The sequence below is a fragment of the Engraulis encrasicolus genome, chromosome 17 (genome assembly GCF_034702125.1).
Source record: "Engraulis encrasicolus isolate BLACKSEA-1 chromosome 17, IST_EnEncr_1.0, whole genome shotgun sequence".
In the NCBI taxonomy this organism is placed as follows: domain Eukaryota; kingdom Metazoa; phylum Chordata; class Actinopteri; order Clupeiformes; family Engraulidae; genus Engraulis; species Engraulis encrasicolus.
In genome coordinates this window covers 9,799,258-9,826,009 of record NC_085873.1, presented here as the reverse complement: position 1 = coordinate 9,826,009, position 26,752 = coordinate 9,799,258, and the positions used below count along the sequence as shown (strand labels likewise).

At 42.1% G+C, this 26,752-nt stretch overlaps 1 protein-coding gene across 3 annotated transcripts in view; it reads right to left on the bottom strand.

Moving 5' to 3' along the window:
• LOC134467790 (calcium-activated potassium channel subunit alpha-1a-like) overlaps positions 1–26,752 on the bottom strand; it is a 189,927-nt gene that overhangs the window by 52,279 nt on the left and 110,896 nt on the right. For all 3 annotated transcript variants that reach the window (XM_063221724.1, XM_063221726.1, XM_063221725.1), the window contains exons 6-17: positions 17,794–17,869; positions 15,669–15,744; positions 14,978–15,148; positions 13,040–13,131; positions 7,919–8,029; positions 6,124–6,229; positions 5,783–5,865; positions 3,249–3,318; positions 2,640–2,795; positions 1,636–1,745; positions 1,027–1,095; positions 574–660 (exon numbers count right to left, since the gene is read on the bottom strand). In XM_063221724.1, the coding sequence (XP_063077794.1) occupies positions 574–660; positions 1,027–1,095; positions 1,636–1,745; positions 2,640–2,795; positions 3,249–3,318; positions 5,783–5,865; positions 6,124–6,229; positions 7,919–8,029; positions 13,040–13,131; positions 14,978–15,148; positions 15,669–15,744; positions 17,794–17,869 (1,207 nt within the window). The remainder of the gene's footprint in view (positions 1–573; positions 661–1,026; positions 1,096–1,635; positions 1,746–2,639; positions 2,796–3,248; positions 3,319–5,782; positions 5,866–6,123; positions 6,230–7,918; positions 8,030–13,039; positions 13,132–14,977; positions 15,149–15,668; positions 15,745–17,793; positions 17,870–26,752) is intronic.

The following is a 26,752-nucleotide window of genomic DNA, read 5'->3' as shown; positions in this document are numbered from 1 at the left end:
GGGTGTCCAGAGAGAGAGACGAGGAAGCACAGATGAGAGGGAGAGAGAAGGAGGTGACAAAGGAGGTGAACCAGTTCAAGAGATAGAGTATGAAGGTCTCAGAGGAGGTGCAGCAGTTGAAGGAGAGAGAGGCAACGAAGGAGATGTAGCAGTTGAGCAACAGAAAGGAGGTGATGGAGGAAGTGCATCAGTTGAAGACAGAGGGAGAGAACGAGGCGAGGGAGAATCGGATGACCAAAAACAAGGAGAGAGAGTACAGGGAGAGACAGCGCAGGAGGCACAAATGACCAGGTAACATACATAACTGTACATGCAAATACTGAAGAAAACTGTTTAGCCATTTAATTCATTTAGATGGAAATCTTGACCCCCCCAATTGTCAGCATAAAGTTACGCCCTTGTCCTCCTCCATGACTGAGGTTTTGAGCATGGTACCATCCCGCGGCACTGCTCCCTTTGTGCACCGTTTGGGGCTGACTCATTCCACAGATGAGGCATAAATGCAATTTCATTATGTGCTTTGGAGCACTATGTCACAAAATGGGAGTTTCCAATGTGGGATTTCATTGTCACCTCTTGACTTCTTTAGCATCGCTGGCGATGAAGAAGCCCAGGGTTCCCTCCTGCATCTTCACATGGTTCCCAGGGTTGATAAGGGTGCTGTATAGCAAATAGCAAAGTTACATTTTTGGCACAGTTGGATTTTACACTGCATTGCATAAGGAATGGCTATTTTACATCCGCACAGTTCAGTTTTACATGTTGTGTGGGGCTTTTATCAATAAATTACGAGGGTCTCTCTCCATCAAAATAAATCACAATGGCTTGTATAGGCAGAGAATTGTGTGTCTTGATTTGCAGAAAATGTTGAGACTGAGACCCAATATTATATTTTGCTAACTGGAGAACTAGTACGAGGTAACTTGAGAGGTAGATGTAAAATATAAGTGTACGGTTTTAGAAATAGTGTTATATATAACTTTTCTGTGCAGAACATGTTGGGAAATGTTATCTATTGACCCTCACCAGCTTTCTCGCTGATCTGATTTGTACTCTATGGCGATGAGTAGCAGCTTCAGCTTAACATAGCACAGCCTTCAGGAGAAACAAACAAACAAACATTCATGTAAATTGCTTTGCTGTCATGAAATGAAATGATCATTTTATTTCATCATTAGGGCTCTTACATAGTCGAAGTGAGCAATGTGTGTTAACGTGCGTAAAACAAGTCAGCGTTTTAAATAGTAATGCAGGCATCATCTCCACCAACAATGCATGTACACAGGATGTGCATGCACATCAAGTATCGAAGATTCAGGGGATTTTTTTTGCTACACCTTATGGCTATGTAGGTATCGACTATGTAAGACAGAGATGGGAAAACGCACGCCTTGGGGCCACATGCGGCACACTGAGCCATTTCAACTTATCAAGAACATTTAAATGCAATGAGAAACTCTCCACTAACATTCTTCCTTTTTTAAATATACTGTATATATATATATGTATAAATATATATATAATTTCCCAAATCATTTATCGGAAAATTAGGAGCCAATCATCTTGCTGCCCAGCAACATTGCTCAAAAAGCTGCCCTGTGTATCATCCCCTTTGGAGAGATGTGCTATACTCACTCGCAAATATCTGGGAAGGACATGCCTACGAAGGCACTGGAAAGGTACTCTGTGTACATCTCGTTGGCCACTCCCTCTAGGTAGAACTTCTGCCACGTGTCCTCCTCGATCTGTTACAACAGACACCACACCACACCATCACATTATGAGGCTGAGAGACACTGTAACCCCTTAATGCATGCCGTACCTCCAGTGGCACACTGTAATAGTCATTGAAAAGTTAACTACCAAAGTGCTACAAAACTATGACATAACACAGGGCCTTTAGTAATTAATTATGACTTGGTCATTGCCATTCTGGCAAAAGCAAGGATTCTCAAAGCTTTAGAAAGCTTGAAGCAAGGATTCTCAAATCTTTAAAAAGTGTCTGTGTGCTTTACACAGATTCAAGAATCCATGTATTTCCATGGAATTCATTTTGCAGTCTGTTTCTATCTTGCAGTTCATTATCCTGATTTGTACTCCTCGACCAGCTTATTGCGAAATATGGCGGCGCCTGATGTGAAGTTCTCCAAGACCCTGTATCTAAACTGACTGTGCACTATCTCTATGTCTTGGTTTACATGTTAACAAACCCATGACTATACAGAATGAATTGTTGAGTAACTCCGAACCTCGTAAATGGATGGAAAATACAGATTTACAACGATGGCTTGTAGCTTTTAGCTTTTAGCACTGGCTAACTAGCGCTGAAATTCTGAATGCAGGGGACGTATGGAGGTGAGGTTTGTGTAAAAAGTTAGCGCTCAGTATCATGTTATATTTAAGACATTTCACACAGGATTTACCCTTCAAGAAGATGGGCTTTAGATCAGAGGGTTGCAAGATTGAATCCCACTCTTCCCCTCCTTACCACACTCCATGGCTGAGGTGCCCTTGACCACGGCCCCTGATCACATACTGCTCCAGGGACTGTAACCAATACCCTGTAAATAACTGTAAGATGCTTTGGATAAAAGTGTCAGCCATGAGTAATGTAATTTAACTCAATACATTAATTTAACCTTGATGAAGGAGCGCATGGAGAAGAGGTTGGCCAGCATGGTGGAGAGGCCCTGGGCCAGGCAGCTCTGGGCTATGAAGCCCAGCTTCAACTCTGCTAGGCAGATCGCATCGTCACCCTCCTTCCAGTTCCAGCTCGGGATGTTCAGCAGATGGGCCTGAGGAGGTACAGAGAGAGATCCAAAAAGTTATTTTAAAAAGAGATGGGAAGTGTAGAGACAGAGACAGAGTGAGAATTTGAAGAGAGAGAGAGAGAGAGAGAGAGAGAGAGAGAGAGAGAGAGAGAGAGAGAGAGAGAGAATGCATCTCTCAGACCAGCCTGATCTCCAAAAATTCTGTGCTCCTGGACACGGATGTTAAGGACACGGAATTGTTTTCTGTGATGGGCACACGGAAGTGCTTTCTATATTCCCACAGCACTGTGTTAACAGTGGGCAAGAGTAAGACTTTACACGAGGATGAGTGATTTTTCTTTGTTTTTTTTTGGATGGACAGACGTGTTTGGTGTGTTAACCTGGTTATTATGGCCAGGAAATTCATCTACATTTCCAATTCCCCCCAAAACAGGAACCAATCAATTTTGAGTATGATTATACGCATGTGGTCCATACCTTATTGTGGTACTGCAGCATCTGGGTGATGATGCGAATCTTCGGGTGGTAATTCTTGATGGAGATCACTCTAAATAACAATAAACACAAACAAAAGTTCACTTTAATGTATCATTTTATCAAGTGTGTCTATCCGTGCTTCAAAAAGTAAAAACGGTGCCATGGACAAGACATACGATAACAGCTACTTTAGAGTGATCCATTATGCATCATGCAAATAGGCCTGAATAAAACAAAATAAAGATATTGATCAAAATTCCATAGTATGGTGGTCATTTAATCCATATCACATGTGAGTGGGGGATTGTATCTCAGTCACAAGGGAGGAATGAGGATTGTGATTGTCCATTCCTTACACACACACACACACACACACACACACACACACACACACACACACACACACACACACACACACACACACACACACACACACACACACACACACACACACACACACACACACACGCACACACACACACGCACGCACGCACACACACACACACACACACCTTTTGGAACTGGCCACAGATTCAAGGCTTCAACTCCGATCCAATGACTAAATGACTAACCCACTGATCACTTCCTATTGTATTGCTGCCTCCCTTGCTGCCCGCTCAGTGATATCCACGGTAACACTTTATTTTAGGGATACATCTATTAGCACTAATACATACAATATTAATGCCTGTGTTAGTAACTTGTAAGGCATGTACTAAGCAAAATAAGACAGTTGTTAAGCATGTATTCACAAATGTCTTGTTCATGCCCAATTAGGGATTTATTACTAATATAACGTTAGTAAGGACCAGTAAGCCTATATTTCTATTTATTAGTAAGTAGTAAGTGGCAGAATACAATGTGTATAAGCTCCCGACACACTGTGTGAACAAACCCTGAACAGTGTGAAAACAGATGCGGAATAAGGGTCCCTATTCTAAAGTGATGCATTGCTCACCCCAGATGGCTTAGGGCCCCCAGACTACCAAAGTCCCCCTCGTTACCTAGGGCCCCCACACCACCCAGGCCCTCACTACCTAGCCCCCCCTTATCAGCAAAGTGTAAGGGTTTATTATATAATTCTTACTCTTAAAGCTGAGTCATCCAGCTTTCTCTTGTTCATAGTAATGTAGGTAAGGTAACAGGAGCCTTTATATTGCAAGGATTGAACGTATACTTGTCAATGGCGGTGTGTTGGTGAGATGTAATTTTTTTTCATGTACCACTGAGTTTTAATTGGAAAACCCCCAAAAATAAATGCAGCACATTAGAATATTAGTTTTGAAGCGAAAATAAACTATTCTTTTGTGATAATTAAGTTAATGTTTGAGAACATTAGCTTCAAGAAGTGCAGTGCATGATGGGTACGCAATCTAGGCCAACAGACAACCTACCCAGCTCTGAGCCTACCTACGTCCTTAGCTCCTCCCCTCACTCGTGCAATTTAGTTGCTATCCAAACAATTTGCCATGTATGTAACAGCAGAACTATTATCATTGCTGCATTGGCCATGCATTGCTTTTCTGACTAAGGGCGTACCCATCATGCACTGCACTTCTTGGAGCTAAGTTTCTCAAACATTAACTTATTTATCACAAAGGAACAGCTTAGTTTTGCTTCCAAACTATTTCTCATTGTTATATTCTGCATTTATTGTACGGTTTTTACATTTAAAGCTAATTGGTGTATGAAAAAATGACATCTCACCACCCCACCGTCATTGAGAAGTTTACATCCAATCCTTGCTATATAATCCTTTCCAATTACAAAATTGTACATTGAATGAAATAAGTGAGATCTACATATCTCGTTAGACTGATGCAAAATTAGAAAAGTTCTTACACTTTGCTTCCCCGGGGGGCAGGGTAGAGTGGGGGCCCTAGGTAGTGAGGGGCCCTAGGTAGTGCGGGGGCCCTAAGCAATCTGGGCTGAGCAATGCATCACTTTAGAATAGGGACCCTTATTCCACATCTGTTTTCACACTGTTCAGGGTTTGTTCACACAGTTTACCAGGAGCTTATACACATTGTATTTTGGCCCTTACTGCTTACTCATAAATATAAATCTAGGTCTACTAGGTCCTTACTAAAGTTATATTGGTAATAAATCCCTTATTGTGCATGAAAAAGACATTTGCGAATAAATGTCTAACAACTGTCTTATTTTGCTTAGTACATGCCTTGCAAGTTACTTACACAGACATTAATATTGTATGTATTAGTGCTAATAGATGTATCCCTAAAATAAAGTGTTACCATATCCACTAGTTCATAAGATTGATGCAGTTGTCCCCTCTCTAACGCCGGGACCACACACATGCATCCATGTGCAGCATTGTGCATGCATTTCAATGCAACTTACATTGGAATGAGGTCATGTGCTGCTGCACTAAATTGTGGCTCATTGTGGCATGTGTTACATTAGATGCAGCACCTTGGAAAAGTTGAACATTTTTCAACTCTGCGGCCTCCATCAAACACACCCACCGAGAGTGTGAGGCCAGTGTAACCCCTTTCTATTGCTATCTGTCTCACCTCATGATGTTGGATGCATCCTCAGCGTCGGGGTCTGCACAGTACTTATTGGCCAAGATCAAACAAGCATCAGCAGATTCGATCTGAACGTGGAGAAAATCAGAATACACGTCACACACACATACATTGGCATTAAGACCCAACTTGCCGAAAGTCCCTCTACCAGTGTGCTGTCATCCTAATCAAATTTAATTTAGTAAATGTACTACATTCAATGTCACACCCACTCTGGCCTAAATCTTTCTTCAAGACACGGTAGGTACAATTCCATCATCTTGCTGGTCTTATGACATTAAGCAAACAAGCAGAAAACAAAAACTTGGTAGACAGAAAGAAGTCACCTTGACTCTGGCAAGGTCATGAGGGTTGAGGACAGAGCCTTGGTAGAACTCCACCTGTGTGAAATGGCGCTTGAACAAGGCTTCCAGCTCAAGATTAGGGGAAATACTGCAAACCAAACAGAAGGAAAAGAAATGAATTGATTAGAAAATGACCCTCACGCCGGGGAGGCATGCAGGCGAAACGAGCAAAGCAAAGAGAGGCAAAATTCAAATTGGTTCGAAATTGAAATTCGAAATGAAATTAAATGTTGCATTGTGACACCTCAATGGTCAACAGAACGCAGCGGCGATTGAAACAATTATGCTGTTGATTTGATTGGCCGCTGCAGGCGAAATTTGCTCCTCATTTGCATAATAGTAAACTTGGCCGAATATTGCCAATATTCGCCCCAGTTTGCTTGCCTTCACCCCACTTTGCTTCCCTCATAGAAGTTCGCTTCGTTGGGCAGTCAGTTAGGCAATGGCTTTGCCCTTTCAAACTGAGCATTGACAAGAAATAAAACGGTAGAAATTTAGTATACAGTTTCCCTTTTAGCGTACATACGTACATGCATCGGTACAACGGGCATGCAGCACTATGCACTTACAGTGTACATATATTCACCCTATCCCTATGGTCGCCAACAGAATTAACAATGCAATAATGTTACATGCTATTACCTTCCCTAATATCCTGTTACATGCCCTAATGTTACATAGCATAACATACTTTGCTGCAACATGATCTCCAAAAAATCCGTGCTCCTGGACACAGATGTTAAGGACACAAAATCCGTGTCCAGGAGCACGGATTTTGGCAAAATTCCGTGCTCCTGGACATGGAATTATTTTCCGTGATGGACACACAGAAGTGCTCTCTATACTCCCACAGCTCTATGTTTCCACAGTCTTGTGTTTTCTCAGGATTTTTCTAATTTCAAATATTTTGTCTCAAAAAAACATTTCTTACTGACAGGTTAGGGTTAGGGAATGTTTTGGTCAGGGCACAACTTAAATTGCTGTAGCATTATTTTGTTTAGGATTAGCATTTGGTATGTATTTTCTAATGATAGAGTTAAGACAGTGCTGTGGTAATAGCCTATAGAAAGCACTTCCTTGTGCCCATCACGGAAAACAATTCCGTGTCCAGGAGCACGGAAAACAATTCCGTGTCCAGGAGCACGGAATTTTGGCAAAATCCGTGCTCCTGGACACGGATTTCGTGTCCTTAACATCCGTGTCCAGGAGCACGAAAATTTTGGAGATCAGGCTGCTTTACTATAGTGAATGTAACAGGCACAGTAAATAAGGTGTGAGCCCCGGGATATGCTTGCCGTGTGACTTATGCATGCAGTTGTGTGCAAATGAGTGCATTAGGCCTACTGCTGAACTATCAAGGCACTCTCCATGATGCCCTGATGAAGACAATGGGTCGAAACGCGTAGGCATGTAGCCAGTATTTGATAAAGGCTTTTTAAACTTTAGTAAGGAGTGCCTCAAATAGTGTTTTTTTATCTTTTCATGGCACTCTCCATGATATTAGTATTTTTTCACTATTGTTTGACTACTGTATACCGCAACCTCAAAATGGAAGTTTGGTAGATCGTCCCTCGTAAGCAATATCGCACCGTGCTCATTTATCTGCATACCTTGTGTTCAGCTGTGCTACCATGCACAAAATGTACATAAAATTTGCACAGCAGTGCGCTCTTGCATAAAATGTGCACTCACACGTGTATCCTGCAGGAAGCATAGGTATACACGGCCTTATGGAAACAACAAAAATCAAATAAAGAAAAACCACGGAGGCACTTACTTATGGAGAAAAACAATTTCTACATTGACATCATCCCTGTCCTTGTGGAGGAAGTCTTTCAGGAAGTTGGAGACACTCTCCAGTGTTATGTGACCACACACCACAATGTGCCTACGGAGGAAGACAGTACACGACCAATCATTAGAGGAATTGGGTTAATGGAGGTATACTGGGTTACCGCTGGGGTGAAAGAGAGTGTAGACGAGCAGAAAGAGAGTAAACAAGTAGAGGGAGAGAGTAGATGTCCGCAAACTGAAACTCCCAACAGAAAAGTTGGTTTAAACATGGCACATTGTGATCCATCAGCATCTTCCTCAGAAAACACATGGAATCATTAGAGGACTTTACGTCAAACCCCAAACTGTGCCTATGGAGAAAAACAGTTTAACATACAACATTGCAACCTGCCAGCATCGGCCGACACCAAAATGTGCCTATGGGAGGAAGACAATAAACATGGAATCATTTGACTACCAGAGGAAATTGGGTTATGTTTAGAGTGGCATGAAAGAGAGAGCGAGCAGAAGTTAGGGAACTGAAACTGTACCTGAAATAATTACTTAAAACCTGCCAAAGATTGGAATGCAAATTATTATTCATTATTATATAGCATTAATAATTTGTTCCTGCCAAGAGTTTACTTTTTTATCATTGTCATCACTATTCAAATGATGCAGACTAATGCATAATTTAGTAACACAGTGTGTAATAGCAATATACATTAGCCTACTATGTAATGACACAACAAACTGTGTACTTGCACTTTGAAATGGGGAGTTTAAGTTTATTGTTAATTCAGCAGTGTTAATTCAACACTTACACTTTAAGATCAAATGTCAGCCCTCTTCTTATGGGTCACACATTCTAAGTGTGTTATTAACACTACAAAATGTATAGCGTGTGGTTGCACTGAATGAAAAGGAACAATAACGTAAAACTGATCCATATTATGTTCTGATATTCTTGAAGTGCTTATGGCAGCTTGGGGGAGAAAGGATCAGCATTTAAAGGCTTACATGGATCACTGACTTGGCTAAGCTGTCTCAATCCCCAAATGCTGTCTTACAGTAGGCCTACTGCTCCTTCAAACGGATTAGGAGGCAGACTATCCAGCTCTTGGATCTTTTCATAAGCTTAGTGTACTCATCCTACAGATGGTCCATCATTTTCTTGAACAATTTTTCATTCACAGAGGTCAACCGCCGTACTCTTTGCATAATGTTTGTTGGAACCATCCTCCAGGCCCATCAAAACCCTGGCAAACTGATCATTTTTTTTAATGTAATTTACGGTGTGTGTGTGTGTGTGTGAGAGAGAGAGAGACAGAGAGAGAGAGAGACAGAGAGAGAGAGAGAGAGAGAGAGAGAGAGAGAGAGAGAGAGAGACAGAGAGAGAGAGAGAGAGAGAGCGTACGTGCGTGCGTGTGTGCATGCATGCGTGACACACTTTTTTACATTTCACCTTAAGTAATCTGTATTACATGCTTTGTGTAAGGCAAGAGACATTTGTAAGGTGTGTAATGAATTAAATCTTGTAATTAATGATGTATCAGTGATGGTTTTGGAACAGAAGACAATATACTGTATGAGCACAGTCCTTAGTCATACAGTAGGCTGGCGATACAGTAAGGCAATTGGAGTTTTGAGTCGGAGGCTTCTGTAAGTTCCCAGTGTGGATGTTACTGAAGATGTAGGCCAGGAATGTGACAGGAAGTGACATCAGTAACAGGCACAGAGCAGTCAACTAAAAAAGGACATGCCGACACATGATGTAGGAAAATGTTTGTAATTATAGGAGATACAGGAGATTACAGGAGGTGCTCTCTGGTAAACAGTAATCATAGCCTACTTAACCGGTTAACACAGCGTTATTAATTTGCTGTTACCAGAATGGCAATGACCAAGTCATACTGCATTACTAAAAGCCCTCTGTGGTATGTCCGAGTAATGTAGTAGTTCACTTTTCAATGTCTCTTATAGCGAGCCACTGGATGTGCGGAAGCATTAAGGGGCTATGATAATGGATGGTTAGGAAGGAATTCTACGCATCATCCTGTTGGCAAGATGCCTCACGGTAGGACAAAGACTAATGTTTGCCCCACATAAAAAGGTTTAGCTGCTGTGTGCTCCAGCTACTACTTTTCAATTTTATGGATAATGTATGTACAGAGAATCTGTCTGAAGCCTTGGTTAATGTGCTCATGTTTGACTGTCGTCAATTGGTATTGCCCAACATTTCTGATAACCCATTATGAGCACGTGCAGAACACTCTGGTATGGACTAAGCCGTGTTCCCGGATCGTGTAGTGATAGGCCATGCTAAAACAACACAGGAAAGGGATTAAAAAACAATAATAATAATTAGATAGCCATTCATTCACCCCACAAGATGAGACATGCTTAGTACCGAATGGATAGTCAAAACAATAACAATAATGAAGACAGATTCACCCTATAATACAGAGGGTTTGGCACATTTGTTTTGGCAGCAATACATGATAATAAAAGTAAAAATATTGGAATTGTGTACAGGTCTGATATTTGACCATGTCACTGCCATACAGAGTCCTTTCCATCAATTCTGTGTGTAAATTCACCTCAGTTAAAGTCAGAAAGTCATGGATTAAACGTTTTAGTTTGAACAACCACCATATACACTACCGGTCAAAAGTCTGGGGTAACCACATTTCTACTCATGAAAGGTTTTTTTCCCTCTAAAAATTTCCATTTCATTTCATTCCATGCCATTTCAGTTTTGGTTCTGATTGAAAACGATGTTATTGTGTCATTGTTCTCTGAAATGAATGCATACAACAGCTAAGCAATTTGATATTGGAAAAAGTAACTGCGGAATGGATTTATAGACAATAGATTACAATACATCACATTTGGCATTATTCAAATCTATGCACATTGCACAGGTTGGTTAGATTTCACACTTCTGTCCAGTTTAACCAATTTGATGGGCAATTAAACCTTTTTGTCAACTTTGACTGTTCAGTACTTACTTTGGTATCAATTCAAACTTTTTAATAGATATCTACAACTTGAATTGGAAAAAAATAAATGGACAAATTAGGATGACCCCAAACTTTTGAGCGACAGTATACATCTTATAATAACACCATCACAGACGAGCAGACATGCAAACCCACAGAGGAAGGCTGACAAAAACACTGTACACTGATTTCAATATCACCAAAAGCAACATGAAAAAACAGGAGCAACATTCATCATTCATGTTAGCAAGTATTCATCTAAAGTGACATATAAGCACACATACAGTACACTGTCATGCAGAATTCAACACAGCTCATTCAACCCATAGAGAGAAAGCATACAAAAATGTGTAAATTATACAATGGAAATTGCAACTGCCACCACAAGCAACACATAAACACATTAGCATGAGCATGTTAGCATGTTTTTCATTGTCGTCTTGTAATGTGACGCCATGCTGCGTTCCAATTCGTGGCCGATATCTCCGTCTGCTGTGTGCTGTACATGTGATTAGACTACAGTAGGCACGTCACGTGACGTCACACAAGACAGCACTCCACCACACCACACCAGAGAGGTTTTTGTTTTTCTTGAAGCAAAATCACACCTTTTCTGGAAAGTAGCTCATCTTCTACCTTCCCTTGAGTTTTATCTTTCTCCTGTACTCTCCAGGCATTCTCTGAGTCTAGTCGGGCAAATTCTATCTCCAAACTAGCATATATTGAACAGCATGGGACCAGGTAGCAGTCAGCTGTTTTTAGCTGCTTTACCTGAAGAAGGTCGGATGACCGAAACATTGTATTAAAGTTCGTTGGTGGAATGGACAGCAGGCGCGGAGTGGCCATCGGGAGATCGTGGGCCGCGGCCATGAAATGTAATATTGCAGCCGTATTAAGTTCTCTGCTGGCCCTAAAGTTTCACATGTCCATTTCTTAAAGCTAGTTTAGGACTTTCCAACTTCATTTTACTCAAAAATTGTTGACTTGCCAGTCTATATACCGTGTAATAGACAGCAATACCTCAGTGACGGTGTCAAACAGTAAATTGGCCACACCCCTTCTCTACTGATAATTTTCATACGCCATAGATCGTGGAAGTTTAGTAGATCTTAGTAACACAGTCTCATTTTCAGTATTTGAAGAACCTGTGATATTTAGATTGGTTACCAAAGGATGGAAATATTAATATCATGATTTATTTTCCGATTTCCACATGACTGTTACAGTTTACAGTCTGCCAGTCCAAAAAAAGGGCCGCCAAGGTGAAAATTGTGCCGGTGGGAAAAGTCCTCCCACTCCGCCCTTGATGGACAGTGTGCGGGATTTCTTAACACTTGAATGACAACCCACCCGGGATAATATCCTACGCACCTGCCCAACTACAGAGGTGGGCAAAAGCGTCTTTGTTGAGCAGTTAGCTGTTCCCATGACATTCAATGACAATTACTAGCTAGGAACTAGAGGTAATATCACCAAACTATTACTATTTCCCAATATCAAGTGTATGAGCCTTGGAAGTGTTAGCCTAATTAGTCACACACAGTGTTTGGATATTCTGCAGAGTTCACCAAAGAGTATCCAATCACTGGGCTTGATTACGAAGGCTGATACACTTCAAAGGACGCACACTAGACATTGAGAAACGGCCAAAGAGAACCGCTGGGAGAACAGGTTAAACTCAATTATTTAACTCAAAGGAAGGTGGAAAATGGGCTTGTGTCTAGAAATGGTGCGGGATCGCTTTCACTAAGAAAAAACAAGACCTTTTAAGTTTGTGTCTAAAACTCTCTCTGGTCACTCTCTGAAAACTTACTTTCTGCCTCGAGTTGAGTTATAACTCCCTCCGTATTTCTTCCGATTTAGGATGAGTGCAGCGATTTCTGGCACGTAGCGGGCAAACATAGCCTATACAGCAGCATGAGGTTGGGAGGGTGGGTTGTGAGGGTGGGTTTGGAAGTGTAGGGGGGGAGCAGGAAGGAGTAGGCGGGGGGAAGCAGAGAACAAACACAAAGACAATAGAAGCATGCAATGGGAGGAGAGCCATAGCCAGAGCGATCAACTTGACTGCCGCCCAGTCAGTCGATTCGGCCTCCCCGTGTAAAAACACAATACGATATACTTACTTTCGGCCATTTACAGCACTATAGGAACCACCATATTTCTTGCGGTTTCCTATTAACTCTATGATTTCAGGGACGTAGCTGGCAAACATGGCCTGAGGAGGAGAGGAGGAAACAGAAAAAATAGAGACTAAAAAATAGGGTAGGAGAAAGAGAAGATTGCAGGGCAATGCTGCTGTGTTTAGTCTTCTTACTTCTTGCTTAGCGGATGTTAATAATTTAAAAAACAATCTGCAAAGCTTGCGGTTTGCAGATTTATCGATTTAGTCTGTAAGTCGATGATTTGTAATTCTTTTTTAATTATTTTTTTTCCATTATATAATGGATATTCAATGTCCTTAAGAGAAAAAGATCCACAGTATTCTCAGTCACAGATATATGGAATGATATCACCAATACTGTAGATTTTCAAGACATTATTGCCAGAAGTTATGAAAAATAGCATGCTGAATATGTGTTAAACAAGAACATGAAAAAAAGAAGAAGAAAAACAGACTGAAGCTGTTTGTTTTGTTGATAAGGACATGCAGTAAACTTGAGGCTAATTGTATAGATGATGATACTTGAGGGGTGAAAAAGACAAAAAAAAACAAAAAGCTCAGCAAAAAAGAGGGGGGGAAATGAAGTTTACTTTGATACAGCCAGACTGTGATGAGTAACTAGACTTCTTCTAGAGCGTTGATTAAAGTTGATAGGTACTGAAAGGAATGGGAACTCCAAAGAGCCATGTTTTGTCCAACAAACACATGTGCCGAATTGAGAACCAGAAGCTCTACCTAGTCAACACATTGGCAGCCCTCTAACTGATATGCATAATATTTATGGACTTTATATTTATCTTTTTCAATTTAGTTTTATTTATTTTATATTCTTTATGAACTTCCATGACATGCAAACTAGAGTATATGCTTACATAAAACATAAATTCCATTACATTTACTGTAAACTACTCCATTTCTACATATTTTAATTATTGTTATGGAGTAAAGGTGGCTGTTTCGCTATACAATAAGCTGCAGATATAAAGATACCGTATAAAACTATGGAGTATGCTATTTAATAAATGACTACTCTCACAGTATGCGTATGACTATATAAATATATACAGTATATTGTATCATATATTCCATGTACGTATGTGTATACATTGCTTTCATTCACTGCAATCAACTTTTGAAGTTCTCATGGTTTTTCCAGAGGATTTTGGAACAAGTTTCCTACATATCTGGGGCACTGTCAAATACCAGCTTTCAATGTGTTGACATCAGGCAGACCTATCAGTTCATCAACCGTCCACTGGATTTGTTGAAAGTTGGGATGGGAAGAGCAGGGTGACGTGTTGAAACCGCATAGTGGACCTTCAAATCTCACCAAATATCTTTATTTCACCACAAACAGTAGTACACACACAACAATGGACTCATGTCTAGGCAAGTGTCGACTGACGACACTACAGCACGACTGTATAGGTATCCAACAAGACCACTTGTTCCCCAAGCTGTGCACTACTGTATGAAGGCTTATAGATAGTTGTACTTTTTGGTTTGCTATAGGTTCATAGAGTAGTACACAGAGAACAAGTGAATCTTTTGGATTCTGCTATTTTCTTTTCACAAGAGAGGGGGCTGGGATTGAAGGCGGGACCAATAGAATGTGGGGAGAGACTGTGTTGCCAGCTATTGGACAATCAAGGGACACGATGACCAATAGGAATGTGGGTGGGGAAATTCACTGCGGGAGTACAAAATAAAGCATGATGGCATGATAAATTAACTAAACAAATGCATTAACAATACAAGGTTGTGTTTCTCAAAAGTGTAGTTTTTAGTCGGTGGGTAAATCATATTGCAGACAACAAAGTAGCTAAGATAGTTAATAACTACAGCAACGAGAAATGCAAAGGTGAGACAAAATGACAGATTGTTTTTTTTGTTTTTTTACCAATCCACCGAGGATGAAGAAGACCATGAACAGTCGGCCGAGGGTGGTTTTCGCACACACGTCTCCATATCCGACAGTGGACATGGTGACCATGAGCAAGTAGACACATTCCCAATAGGACAGGGCTTGGGAATTCTGGAAGTTTTCCCATGGGTCTCCTGAGTTTTCCACCTGCAGGACAGTGAATTACAGTGCACAAAATTAAACACCAAACATGTCTCAGGTTTCGTCATCCATGGATTGAAGGAAATCAAACAAAAACGTGGGCGTGCGTGCATGTACGTGTGATGTGACCTTTTCAACTCTGCATTATACAAATCCAATGAATAAACATCCTTAGAGATTTACATCATAAATCCTGTATATTTCCCTGGAGTAAACCTACAGCAGTCTACAAATGTGTCATAAGACAGGATTCAAATCTTCATTCCCTTGATAAAGATTCAACCATCACAATTCATAATGCAGGTTTTAAACTGGGAGTGACGCTACAGTATCTGTCATCCATCATTAATCTTGATCATGACATACGTACAACTTATCATCATCATCATATCATCATATCATAAGTACACCTTCAATTTGCAAGGCTTCTGTACCATATTGGCCATAGTATGTCTCACGGCAATGCTTGCAAACCCAACCTCAAAGTCAGTGGCATAGGCTACTACCAACAGTAAGAAGAACTTACCAAATGGATGAATCCAGCCGCTGTAAGCCATGTGCTTATGAATATTGAGCACAAGTTCACGAGTTTGATGGAATTGCTGATGGAAACAATGGAGCAGTAAGGCAAATCAGTTGCAAATACATGTAGTGTACTCTTAAAGGGCAACTCCTGCCAATTTCAATGTGCTGTTGTATTGCTCACGCTACCCATGACTTGTCAGTACCCGGTGACGCTGCATTTTTTGGCTCAGCCCTTTCCGAGATATGAGTTATTCTAATGGGGGCAACTTTTGTTTACATTTCAAAAAAACATTTTTATTTATTCCCAAAAACATCCAAAAGGTTATGCAACATCAGCAGACAGCTAACAAACAGCGATACCTTTTGGGAAAATATTTGGAGTAGGCCTATGCTCATTTTTTAAAAAATGTAAACAAAAGTTGCCCCCATTAGAATAGCTCATATCTCGGAAAGGGCTGGGCCAAAAACTGCGGCGTCAGCGTGTACTGACAAGTCAAGGGTAGTGTGAGCAATACAACAGCACATTGAAAATGGCAGGAGTTGCCCTTTAAGTATAGTTATAACATGCAAACAAAGGGAGCAATATCAAACTATACTCTAAACCAGTGGTTCTCAACCTTTTTTGAACAATGCCCCCTTGGCCTCATCACAAGCCTCACAATGCCCCCTTGACCTCATCATGTCTGAAAACGCCCCCCTACTATTAAAAAATTAAATGGACTAATGCCCCCCAATGGCAACTAAGCACCGCCCCCTCTCAGCTGCATCCCTCCATGGAGGTAGTATAAGAACTGGAGAGAGTGAATAAGTCCCGCCTCCAGTCATTTCAAAGGGAAATGCTAGGCTAGTGAATTCAGCCAAAACTGAACGAATTTTTCAGCTTCAAAGATGGAGTCGTTTCCGCCGCCAGTTTACTCAGCCAATTATGTGCCATGTTAATGACTGACTTACGATTGACCAGAAAGATATATGGAAGATGGGCATTGGATGCATGGAGGTGCCCAACCACACACCTGTATAGGTATGTGTGCCCAACACTAAACTCACCAATCGTGTCCACCCTCTTTGAGCGAAGTCGCGGCGGAATTGCGACGAGGAAGTGCCTTGCTAATCAGCGAAGCTAATCAGCCAAATCCTGACCCCCTGCTCTCAACGCCCCCAAGAGCTCCCCAATGCCCCCTGGGGGGCTGTACCGCCCCCGTTGAGAAAGACTATTAGAGCGCAACATCAGTGTAAGGCTGCTTATTCATATCCTTATTATGGTGTTTATAAGGTGATCCAATTGATTTATATAAGCTACACTGTAAATCAAGTGCAAGTTCAATGTAAAAACGTAAGTTGCCCATCTGCTTGTAAGTTAACTCAACTCGAGACTTTGGCATTTGCTGCCTTTGTACATAGCTGTTCCGTCTGTCGGCAGCCTTCGCCTATTCAATAGCTTTGCCCTTCACTTGGACATGCATCAATAGAAGGAGGAGATTACTCTGAAACATTTTATTCAGCTTTAAGCTCTTCCTGACATCTGCACTGAAAAAGCTTTAGTTCTCAGCACTGCCGGAGAATAGACAGGGGAATCTAAAGCTGGCTATGCTGCCTTTTCCAATTCCCACCTCTCTGTGTCTCGATCTGTCTATACAACTTCCCGCGCCTCCATCTCCAATTCTTTATGCGTTTTTCCAGCACTCCATCTGCTATATTCTATGGAGCTTAGTTTTAACCCCTTGATCCCCAACTGTCTAGGGAAATAGTTCACCCAATGATCTCCCTCCACAAACACTCTCTCTAAGAGCAAAAGATTTACAATGATAAAACAGAATCTCTGACGCTTTCTAATGCATCACTGCTATTAGCAAAAGAAGGAGACACAGCAATCTGATGATTGCCTGCTGTGTGTGTCATTAAGAGTAGCAATGAACTCTGCGTTCTGTCACATTTTTGATCCTGGACAGTTGTAAAAACACATACAGTAGCATGCACAAATCACACCATTCAATCATTCAATCATTCATCAATGACGGCTAACCCACGTAGATACTTAAACAACACATGCACAAACTACCAGCTGTTGGAACCTTGCGTGACACAAACATGCAGAAATGTGAGGCCGAGAAGTGAAAGGTACTCACCTAGTTTTTAGAATGTTCAAAAACTGTAGAATTTCTGAGAATTGTATCAACCTTAAGGCTCTTAAAAACCTTAATCCTGCATGTGGAAAAAGAAAACAGACAAAACAAGTGGAAAGTTTTAGTAATCTGCTCACAAGATTTAACGCATCACAAAAGTACCAAGCAAACAAACAAAACATTACACAGACATTTTAAAAAAAAAAACAACAACAACACTATAGCAAATAAACAGCAATCGTACTCTACCTTTTAAGGCTTCATCCATGTTTGGCAGATTAATCAGTCATTACCCTAACATAACTTTGTAAGCTGGCCGAGCCCCCAAAAAAGGCACAAAGTGTGACAGCATGTCAAACCAGGCAAACCCAAGTTTTGTTGTTTGTGAAAGAATTTGTAAAAAGAGGAGAGGCGATTGAATTTTTTGAGCAGCTGTATGCTAAGTTGATTGCCGAACCAACTGCCGCTAGCCAGATCCATGTCTTTTCATCATTGGCACTGTGACAAGTGAGGCATTTGGGGATGTCAATCTGGATTTGCACAGAGACAGACCTGACAGACAGGTGCATACTGGGGAATGATGTGTAATCAACATTGTGTAAAAAATAATTAAAAAAATGTTGTGCTTGAAATTTTGGCGGAAATGAAGCGGACTAAACGCCCGCTATACGGCACATTACAAAGAAATGTCTTCCGGAAGTTTACAATGCATCAAGCGGACAAAGCCTGTTATACACTGCAAAAAAATATCTTACTGAAATTTAGCAGAAATTATTGACAAAAAAATTGCTGGCTAGTCATTGTAAAATTACAATAATGTTGTGTTTTATACATAGAATTACAATACATTACTGTAAGATGAAAAGCTACTTTAACCATATTTCAGATAGGGCTGTTTAGCTGTAGTGGCATGAGGACGGATGTCATTGAGGGGATGGTCAGACCAAACTCATCAACAGTCCACTGGGCAAAGCCCTGTGTGCCATGTGGCCAGTCCAGCCATGCATCCCACTCACACAATGGATTTATCAGATGAAGTTAAGAATGTTAATTAATTCGTGTGATTGCAGTACATCACAGCGACTTTTCAGGTGTGTGTGTGTGTGTGTGTGTGTGTGTGTGTGTGTGTGTGTGTGTGTGTGTGTGTGTGTGTGTGTGTGTGTGTGTGTGTGTGTGTGTGTGTGTGTGACCCTTTTTGGTGACAATGCTTTTATGGCCACGCTGTGGCTGGAGATCCACTAGCTCAGGGAACTCAGACTCATTTAGGTTTCAGTGACTGTCACATGTGGGCTGTGGGCCGGACAAGTAACGTAATCCCAAAACATCACAAATTCCTGCTTCATATCGGAATCGCATTGCTAGTCGAACATCTCAAGGTGGATGTCAGCGGGTATATCAGGAGCAATGGCTGTAAATGGCAGGCAAAAAGTCAAATTGGTTCTCAAGCATTGAAAAGCACTCTCAGATACAACACCTTTGTAATGGGCTGGAGATTTACTTCTCTATTGGCATTCTTCTGGGACTTTTTCTCTACAGGTCTGGGGCCATAATAAACCAACTAGTAGGCCGCATTCGGCCTCCGGGTCTTATGTTTGACACCCCTGCTCTAGCAGTTTAGAATTAACATAGCTGCCATTACAACAAACACTTTCGACCTTCCCTAACCTAACTCACACCACCTGGCTGCAATTTGCCAAACTATATAAGGGTCGTTCCAGTTTTCTCACATAACCATCTGACGCCCGTGAAAATCGTTTATGAATGAATGATCTTCCACCTGTTGTTCTCAGCAGCATCAGAGGCTGAGTTCAAGATGAGTGGCTGAAATGGCATGCCAGTAAAGATAACAGACAGATTGCTTATCCAATCACATACACAATGATATTTGATAAGAAACGTCATTTGAACACGTGTCCATTGTTGGGGATATCCAGATGTGAAGAAGGATGCGAAACATAACAGCTGTCAAGAGTCAGGTTCCAGAAACCTATATATGTTTCCACCTGAAAGTACACACACATGCACACATGCACACACCTGCGCCCACACCTTTCACCTAAAGCTTGGTGAAATAAAGGTGAAATATACAGATATTATTTGAACAGCCTTTTACACAGAGGAGACATACTATACATTACATTAAAATACACTTTGCTGATGCTTTAATCCAAAGCGATTTACAGATATTACAGGGTATTGGTTACAGTCCCGGGAACAGTGTAGAGATAGGGGCCTTGCTCAAGGGCACGTCAGCCGTAGAAGGAGGGAACGATTGTTAAGGGGATTGAACCTGCAACCCTGTGCCCTAACCATTACACCCAGGCTGCCCCATACGCAGTTCAAAAGGCTCATGAGTATCTGACGAGTCAACCACAACTTACTATATAACTCCATGTTCACTAGTTCGCTACATGACATTACATTACACTTCAGCTTTTACCCAAAGCGACTTATAGACATTTGCAGGATATTGGTTACAGTCAATGGAGCAATGTAGTGTTAGGTGCCTTGCTCAAGGGCACTTCATCCATGGATGTAGGTGTCGGGAGATGTAAGGGTGGGATTTGAACCTGCTACCCTCTGATCTGAATACCAACGCGCTAACCATTAGGCCACAGCTGCATCATTGTTCACTAGTTCAGTTCTTGGTGTACAGTAAATCATGTTTGGTATGTGGTAGCTGGCCTTGGTCCTGGATGCTTTAAGTCCGGGGTCCCCAAACTAAGGCCCGGGGGCCAGATGCGGCCCGCCATGCCCCTTTGGCCGGCCCTCCACCTCTCTGCACCTCACCATTTGAACTGCCCCAAAGAAGCATCCTATCTTGTCTTGATAGTTTCTCATCTCACTGTTGTATAAACAGGCCTAACATTTATATTGTATCACTCATAAACCATATTTTTCTAACCTTTCCTTGGTATTTTTACATGGTTATTAGAAATTAAAAGGAATACCTGTGGTATTTCAAATTGAAAACATGTGAAGTACTCACTTCTTTTGCAAATCACTTGTAATGATGAACTATTTTGTGCTAGAAATTATGGTTATAACAGGCAGTTGCCTAGTATAAAGCCCACATGATTGATCCCGGCCCCTGATCACAGTCAGGAACGATAATGTGGCCCCCAGAGAAAAAAAGTTTGGGGAGCCCTGCTTTAAGTGGAGATCATGCGGAATCAGATCCACTCGAATGCCCTGTGTGTACAGTAATGATAAGAGTGAGATCACTAGTGAAATGGAGGTGGGACAATTCCAGAGCCTTCCTGCAAGAATGGGTAGGAGGGATTACATGTCTTCCTGGAGGCTTATGGCTGCTAGTTCCACAAGCACTTTCACGCATTCACACACATGCTCACACACTGACGCGCACACACACTCAAACTTTCCAACACAACACTCTGTGAAGCGTCCCTCTGTGTTTTGAAAGGCGCTATATAAAACGAAAGTATTATTATTATTATTATTATTACATCTCTAAGAAGGTGTGAAGGCCGCTGTCAATCACTACTCTGGCTCCTCACGATGGTTGAGAAACATGTGATCACCAGCAAATACGTAAGACATGCTGATGACAACCTTTCCAGTGATGAAAGTCACATGTCTACAATACAGAACAACCCAACAAATGTTCTGCAGGAAACATTGCGTCGCATGGCCAAACAGCATGTATGACAAGTGATAGATTCCACAAAGACACAAAGATGATCGGTGCTCTTTATGTCATCACAATCTTTCTAAGGCACAAATACACAACCTTACAACTATGACTACTCACTAGCATTCAGAGATCTCTTCATTCATCCATTCAATCAATCAATCAATCAATCAATCAATCAATCAATCAATCAATCAATCAATCAATCAATCAATCAATCAATCAATCAATCAATCAACCTAATCTATTCTGACCTATTTTATTTTTCTTTCTTTCGTTCTTTCTTGCATGTCTAGACACCCTCTCATCTTCATCAAATTTTAGGGCAGCCATTGTTTTTCCTTTCATTCGCTAATTCTTTTTTATCAGTCTGTCTAGACTTCTCCATCCATCATCATCATCATCCTCCTCCTCGCCATCCGCCTACTCCTCCATCCATCCTTACCCCAGTGGGAGACGAAGTGAAGGCAGGCAGACAGTGAGTAACGTGACTCATCCTCATCATTTCCTCCTCCTCCCCCTGCTCCACCACCTCCGGCACCGGCACCGTGACCCATCTTGACCCGGTAGCCCTTGTGGAAGAGGTCAGCGCAGGACTTCTTGCGCCTTCTGGTGTTGAGGAAAGCTTGGGAGTGCGTGTCCCCGTCAGCACCCCGGTACACCAGCATCTTGGTGGGAATCATAATGCCTTGCTGTAGTTAGTAGATTCGCAAGAGATTAGGTCTTCAGTTCACTGTAGATGCTTTCCTTCCTTCGGTTGTAGCAAACGCACACCATGTGAGGTGAGATGATATGACAGTCACCATTTCCTGTGCTGTGCTTGTTTCCTTTCACAGTTTCTTTGGTCTTCAGTTTTGGGACTTCAACAGAGTGTGTCCAGACAGTCTTGACGTGACTTACTCTCTTCTTCTAGCTATGAAAGTCACTTTCAAGTCACCGTTTCCTGTTGGTGTGTGTCCGCGGGAATGAGTGCTTGTCCTTTACCTCTCTCTCTCTTTCCTGCTGTCCTTTCTTTTCCTGGGTCCTGATGAGTGCAGCTCAATTCTCGTCATCCACTATGGAATCCATGACTGAGAGATTTTTCTTTTGAATCTACCAACATACAGACCAGTGAAGTCATGTTATCCTGTGCGTACGTAGACCTCAAAAAACAACACACTCTTGCTGCTCCGTTCTGTTGAGAGAGACCTTACTGTTGTTGCCAGACTGCACATGGCTATTCTAAAGCTATAAGCCATATACAACCACCTGCGTCATTCCACCGAACCCTCTCCTGTGGGTGGGCTTGAGTCTGAATAGATGGGGTAGTGAGTGGAGTGAGTGAGAGGAGGAATGGACTGATAGAGGGAAAAAAGAAAACAACACACCAACAGCTTTATCGCTGTTGACAACAGGGGCCGCTTGTTACATCAAGCTTAAACGAGTGTCATTCATGTCATGCGTGGTTAAAGCGAGCTTCTCTTTCCTCTCTCTCTCTCTCTCTCTCTCTCTTTCTCCCTCCCTCTCTCTCTCTTGGCCCCTTCCCCATCAGGATATTGCCGTATAAGCTTCTTTAGGCAGCAAGCGTCCAGGGAATCACAGGGGCCACGTAACTGCAACAAACCAAGCCTCTTCTGCACTCATCAGATCTGGGCTGCAAGCGAGTCACATAGGGCCAGCCAACAGCATGTCACATAGGGCTTACCAACAGCATGTCACATAGGGTCAACCAACAGTGTTTCACATAGGGCCAACCAACAGCATGTCACATAGGGCCAACCAACAGTATGTCACATAGGGCCAACCAACAGTGCTTCACATAGGGCCAACCAACGGGCAAGTCAAATAGCGCCAACCAACGGGCAAGTCAAATAGGGCCAACCAACAGGCTTGTCAAATAGGGCCAACCAACGGCCATGTCACATAGGCTAAGTCTAAGCATACAACACACACACACATGCACGCAAGCATGCACGCAAGCATGCAAGCAAGCATGCACGCAAGCATGCACACACACACACGCACGAACACACGCACGCATACACGCACACAACAACAACAACAAAGATTCTGACTCCTGCTACAGGTGCTGAGATGGTGCATTTAGCACAAAATTGTATCAGTGCTCCACACTTTGTCGGAACCGTTAGTGGATGCCCTTATGTACGGCCTTCTTTTAATCAATTGCCTGTGAGATGTGTTGTGACCTATTTCTCCCCTCACCTCAATTTTCCTCAATAAAGGCAGTCATGGGTAAGCGGTTAGGGCGTAAGACTTGTAGCCCAAAGGTTGCCAGTTCGACTCCCGAACCGCCAGATTGGTGGGGGGAGTAATCAACCAGTGCTCTCCCCCATCCTCCTCCATGACTAAGGTACCCTGAGCATAGTACTGTGGACGTCCCACACTAACATTTGTGGACATACTCAAGAAGGACGCCGGAGACCAGAGAACTAGCGAACTGAAAATATCGGGATGACTGGAAGCAGAGAATCTCTAAGCTATGAGAAAGGTATCTACCATTGACTCCCATTATAGCCCCGTTGGCGAACGCAGCCAAGTGAAAGATGAATGGGAGCCTATTGGGCTAAATGGCTCAGCAGGGATTTGTGACGGTTCTGTTCTCTGGTTTGTAAAGATGTGTGCACATTCTGTACCTTATCATGGAAGTTGTATTAGAAGTGAAGTTAAAGGTTCCTGGCATGACTTTGTTCTCCCAAAGACTTGTTAGTTTTGTCCTGCAACACGCTAGCATTCGGCTAATACATGCTGGCTGAGGAATCTCTGCGACTATTCACGACCAGAGCTGACAAGAGACGTACTCTGACTGATTCTCGCAGAGACATCTACGGTCACACACCTCAAACCCCCCCACCACCGTCCAACATGTTAATTGAAGGTGCCCAAATTCTTAAGGATGAGCGCTGTCATTTCCTTTACCCCATTAACACTTACCGCTTTTGACCACCACCTTAAATGCAATAAATAGCAGATGTCCGCAGCAATCATAACATAACTTTAAACGCATCGACATCTGAAGTCAGACTTAAAACTACAAAACAAATGGTGAAGTGCCGTAAAGTCGATTGTCACGTGTTATGTCATTGCTATAGTTTAAATAAGGGTTATTTTCACAAATCTAACACTTGACAAGATGCAAACGTGTAGGCAAATGCTTTCACTTACTCTTATCTATCGAAAGCGACTTCATTATTTTCAGGGAAAAAATTACACGGGCAAATACAATTATAAGAAGCATACAGCCGCATTGGGACCCATTCATTATTTACTTGGCTGCGAGAACATAGCTGCAGTGCCACTCCTGGCCACCAGCTAGTGACCGTTCTCGTACAATATTCCATTTTCTCTGCTGGAAGCAACGACGGACGACCTAGAGAGACCGTCCCGCCGCACTGCTCCCTAGGGGCGCCATTGAGGGCTGCCCCCTTGCAATTTCGTTGTGTGCTGTGGAGTGCTGTGTCACAATGACAATGGGAGTTGGAGATTCCCATTTGGGCTTTAACAAAGCCTCGATGAAGCTTTTCTGATGGCCATTTGGCTCTTGTCAGGCTTTAAAAACTAATAATGATAAGGGGAGATACGGCAGTAATCCCGATTTAATTTAATCACAACTGATGGAAGGACAGGCTGCAAAAAATGGGTTGTTTGAGAGCTAAAAATGGACAGGATTATATATACAGGATTATATCTACGTATGTATTCATTCATAAGCATGTGATGATACAAGATGTACAGTGCATATTACAAATCAATAATCTGGGACAGATGCATGGCATGATGTGCCAAAGGTGAACAGAGACACAGAATTGACGATAGAGTTGGACAGATTTTATAAATACTGTGTCTGTCTGTCTGTCCGTCTGTCTGTGCTCCTTTCTGAAAATTTTACACATTCATACCTCTAGAAAAAGAGTCATGATGCTTTCATCTGATGATGTGCACCTGCTTAAGATTAGTGTCATTAATAGAAGACCAGATGCCTGTCAAATGCAACCACTCCTACGGTACAGACACACAGAAAAACTCTCTTTTGCACCCTTTCCCTCTCCCTCTCCCTCTCCCTCTGTCTGTCTGTCTGTCTGTCCCCTCTCTCTCTCTCTCTCTCTCTCTCTCTCTCTCTCTCTCTCTCTAAATCAAAATGAGTGAGCTTTTTTGGCTCTGGCTGGCACAACTCAACGTGCTGAATGTTTTTGCGCCCTAATATGTCTCTCTCTTCCCCTTCTCTCCTTCCTTCCTTCCTTGCTTCCTTTCAGACTAGACTAGACTACAGGGCTACTCAGTTCACTTTTGGCAACCGGGCCGAAAGTCCTCTCGCAGGGCTGGACTGGGGCTACCAAACGGCCCGGTCATTTCAGGCTTAAATAGACCTCTCGGTAACACTTTATAATAATGTCTGCTTAGTAAAGACCTAGTAAATAATTTACTAATGATGAACGAAACATTAACAAATGTCTTTATCATTAACTAAGTTTTATTAATGCTTTATAAAATATCTACAAATAATATATTCAAGATTTGACATAGCCTACCTTATGACAGAGTGTTTTATTTGTAAATGTTTGATGAATATAAGATATCAACATAACATTTCCTAGTCATTTACAAACATTTGTTAATGTTTTGTTCATCAATAGTTAATTATTTAATAAGTCTTTATCATGCTTTTTTGCATCCATTATTATAAAGTGTTACCAACACAGTATATGCATCCAACAGCATTATTCATCTCAGGGCTCTCGTCCCACCAGGAAAATGCCCTGCATGCCAGATTCCCAGTCCATGTCTGTCCTCTCGGCTTGTTTCATTCACTTTCGGCAAGGGGCCAGGAGGCCCTCTCAGCTTTTTTTGAAAGACAATGAGCTATACTTTAAGTGAGTGGCAGTTTGCCACAGGCAAATAGGATTGCATGGCAATGTCTCAAGCAGGCCCGCTGACAGGGGTGGACAAAGAGGTGAGTTGTTCCGGGCCCTGGGAGAGAGGGAGCTGCAGAATTGGGTCCCCATTACATTGTAGGCATTGACAGGGGCGCTCTTTCGCATTATTTTGGCCATGAGCCTGGCAAAAGTTGGCAGCGGCCCTGATAAAGGGTCAAACTACTGGCAAACGCAGAGCATATCTCCACTGGGACTGTTAGTGTGGTGGTCCAGCGTCAGTCTTCTTTATGGTATTGGTCAAGAGGGGGAAAGCGTTGAGCATTGGCACACACCTTTAAAGCCTTTAGAATGTGTGAGTGTGTGTGTGTGTGTTAGTGAGTGCATGTGCGTAAGTGAAAAGTCATCTCATCTTCACTGCTAGCTGTGGGTATCATTCCAA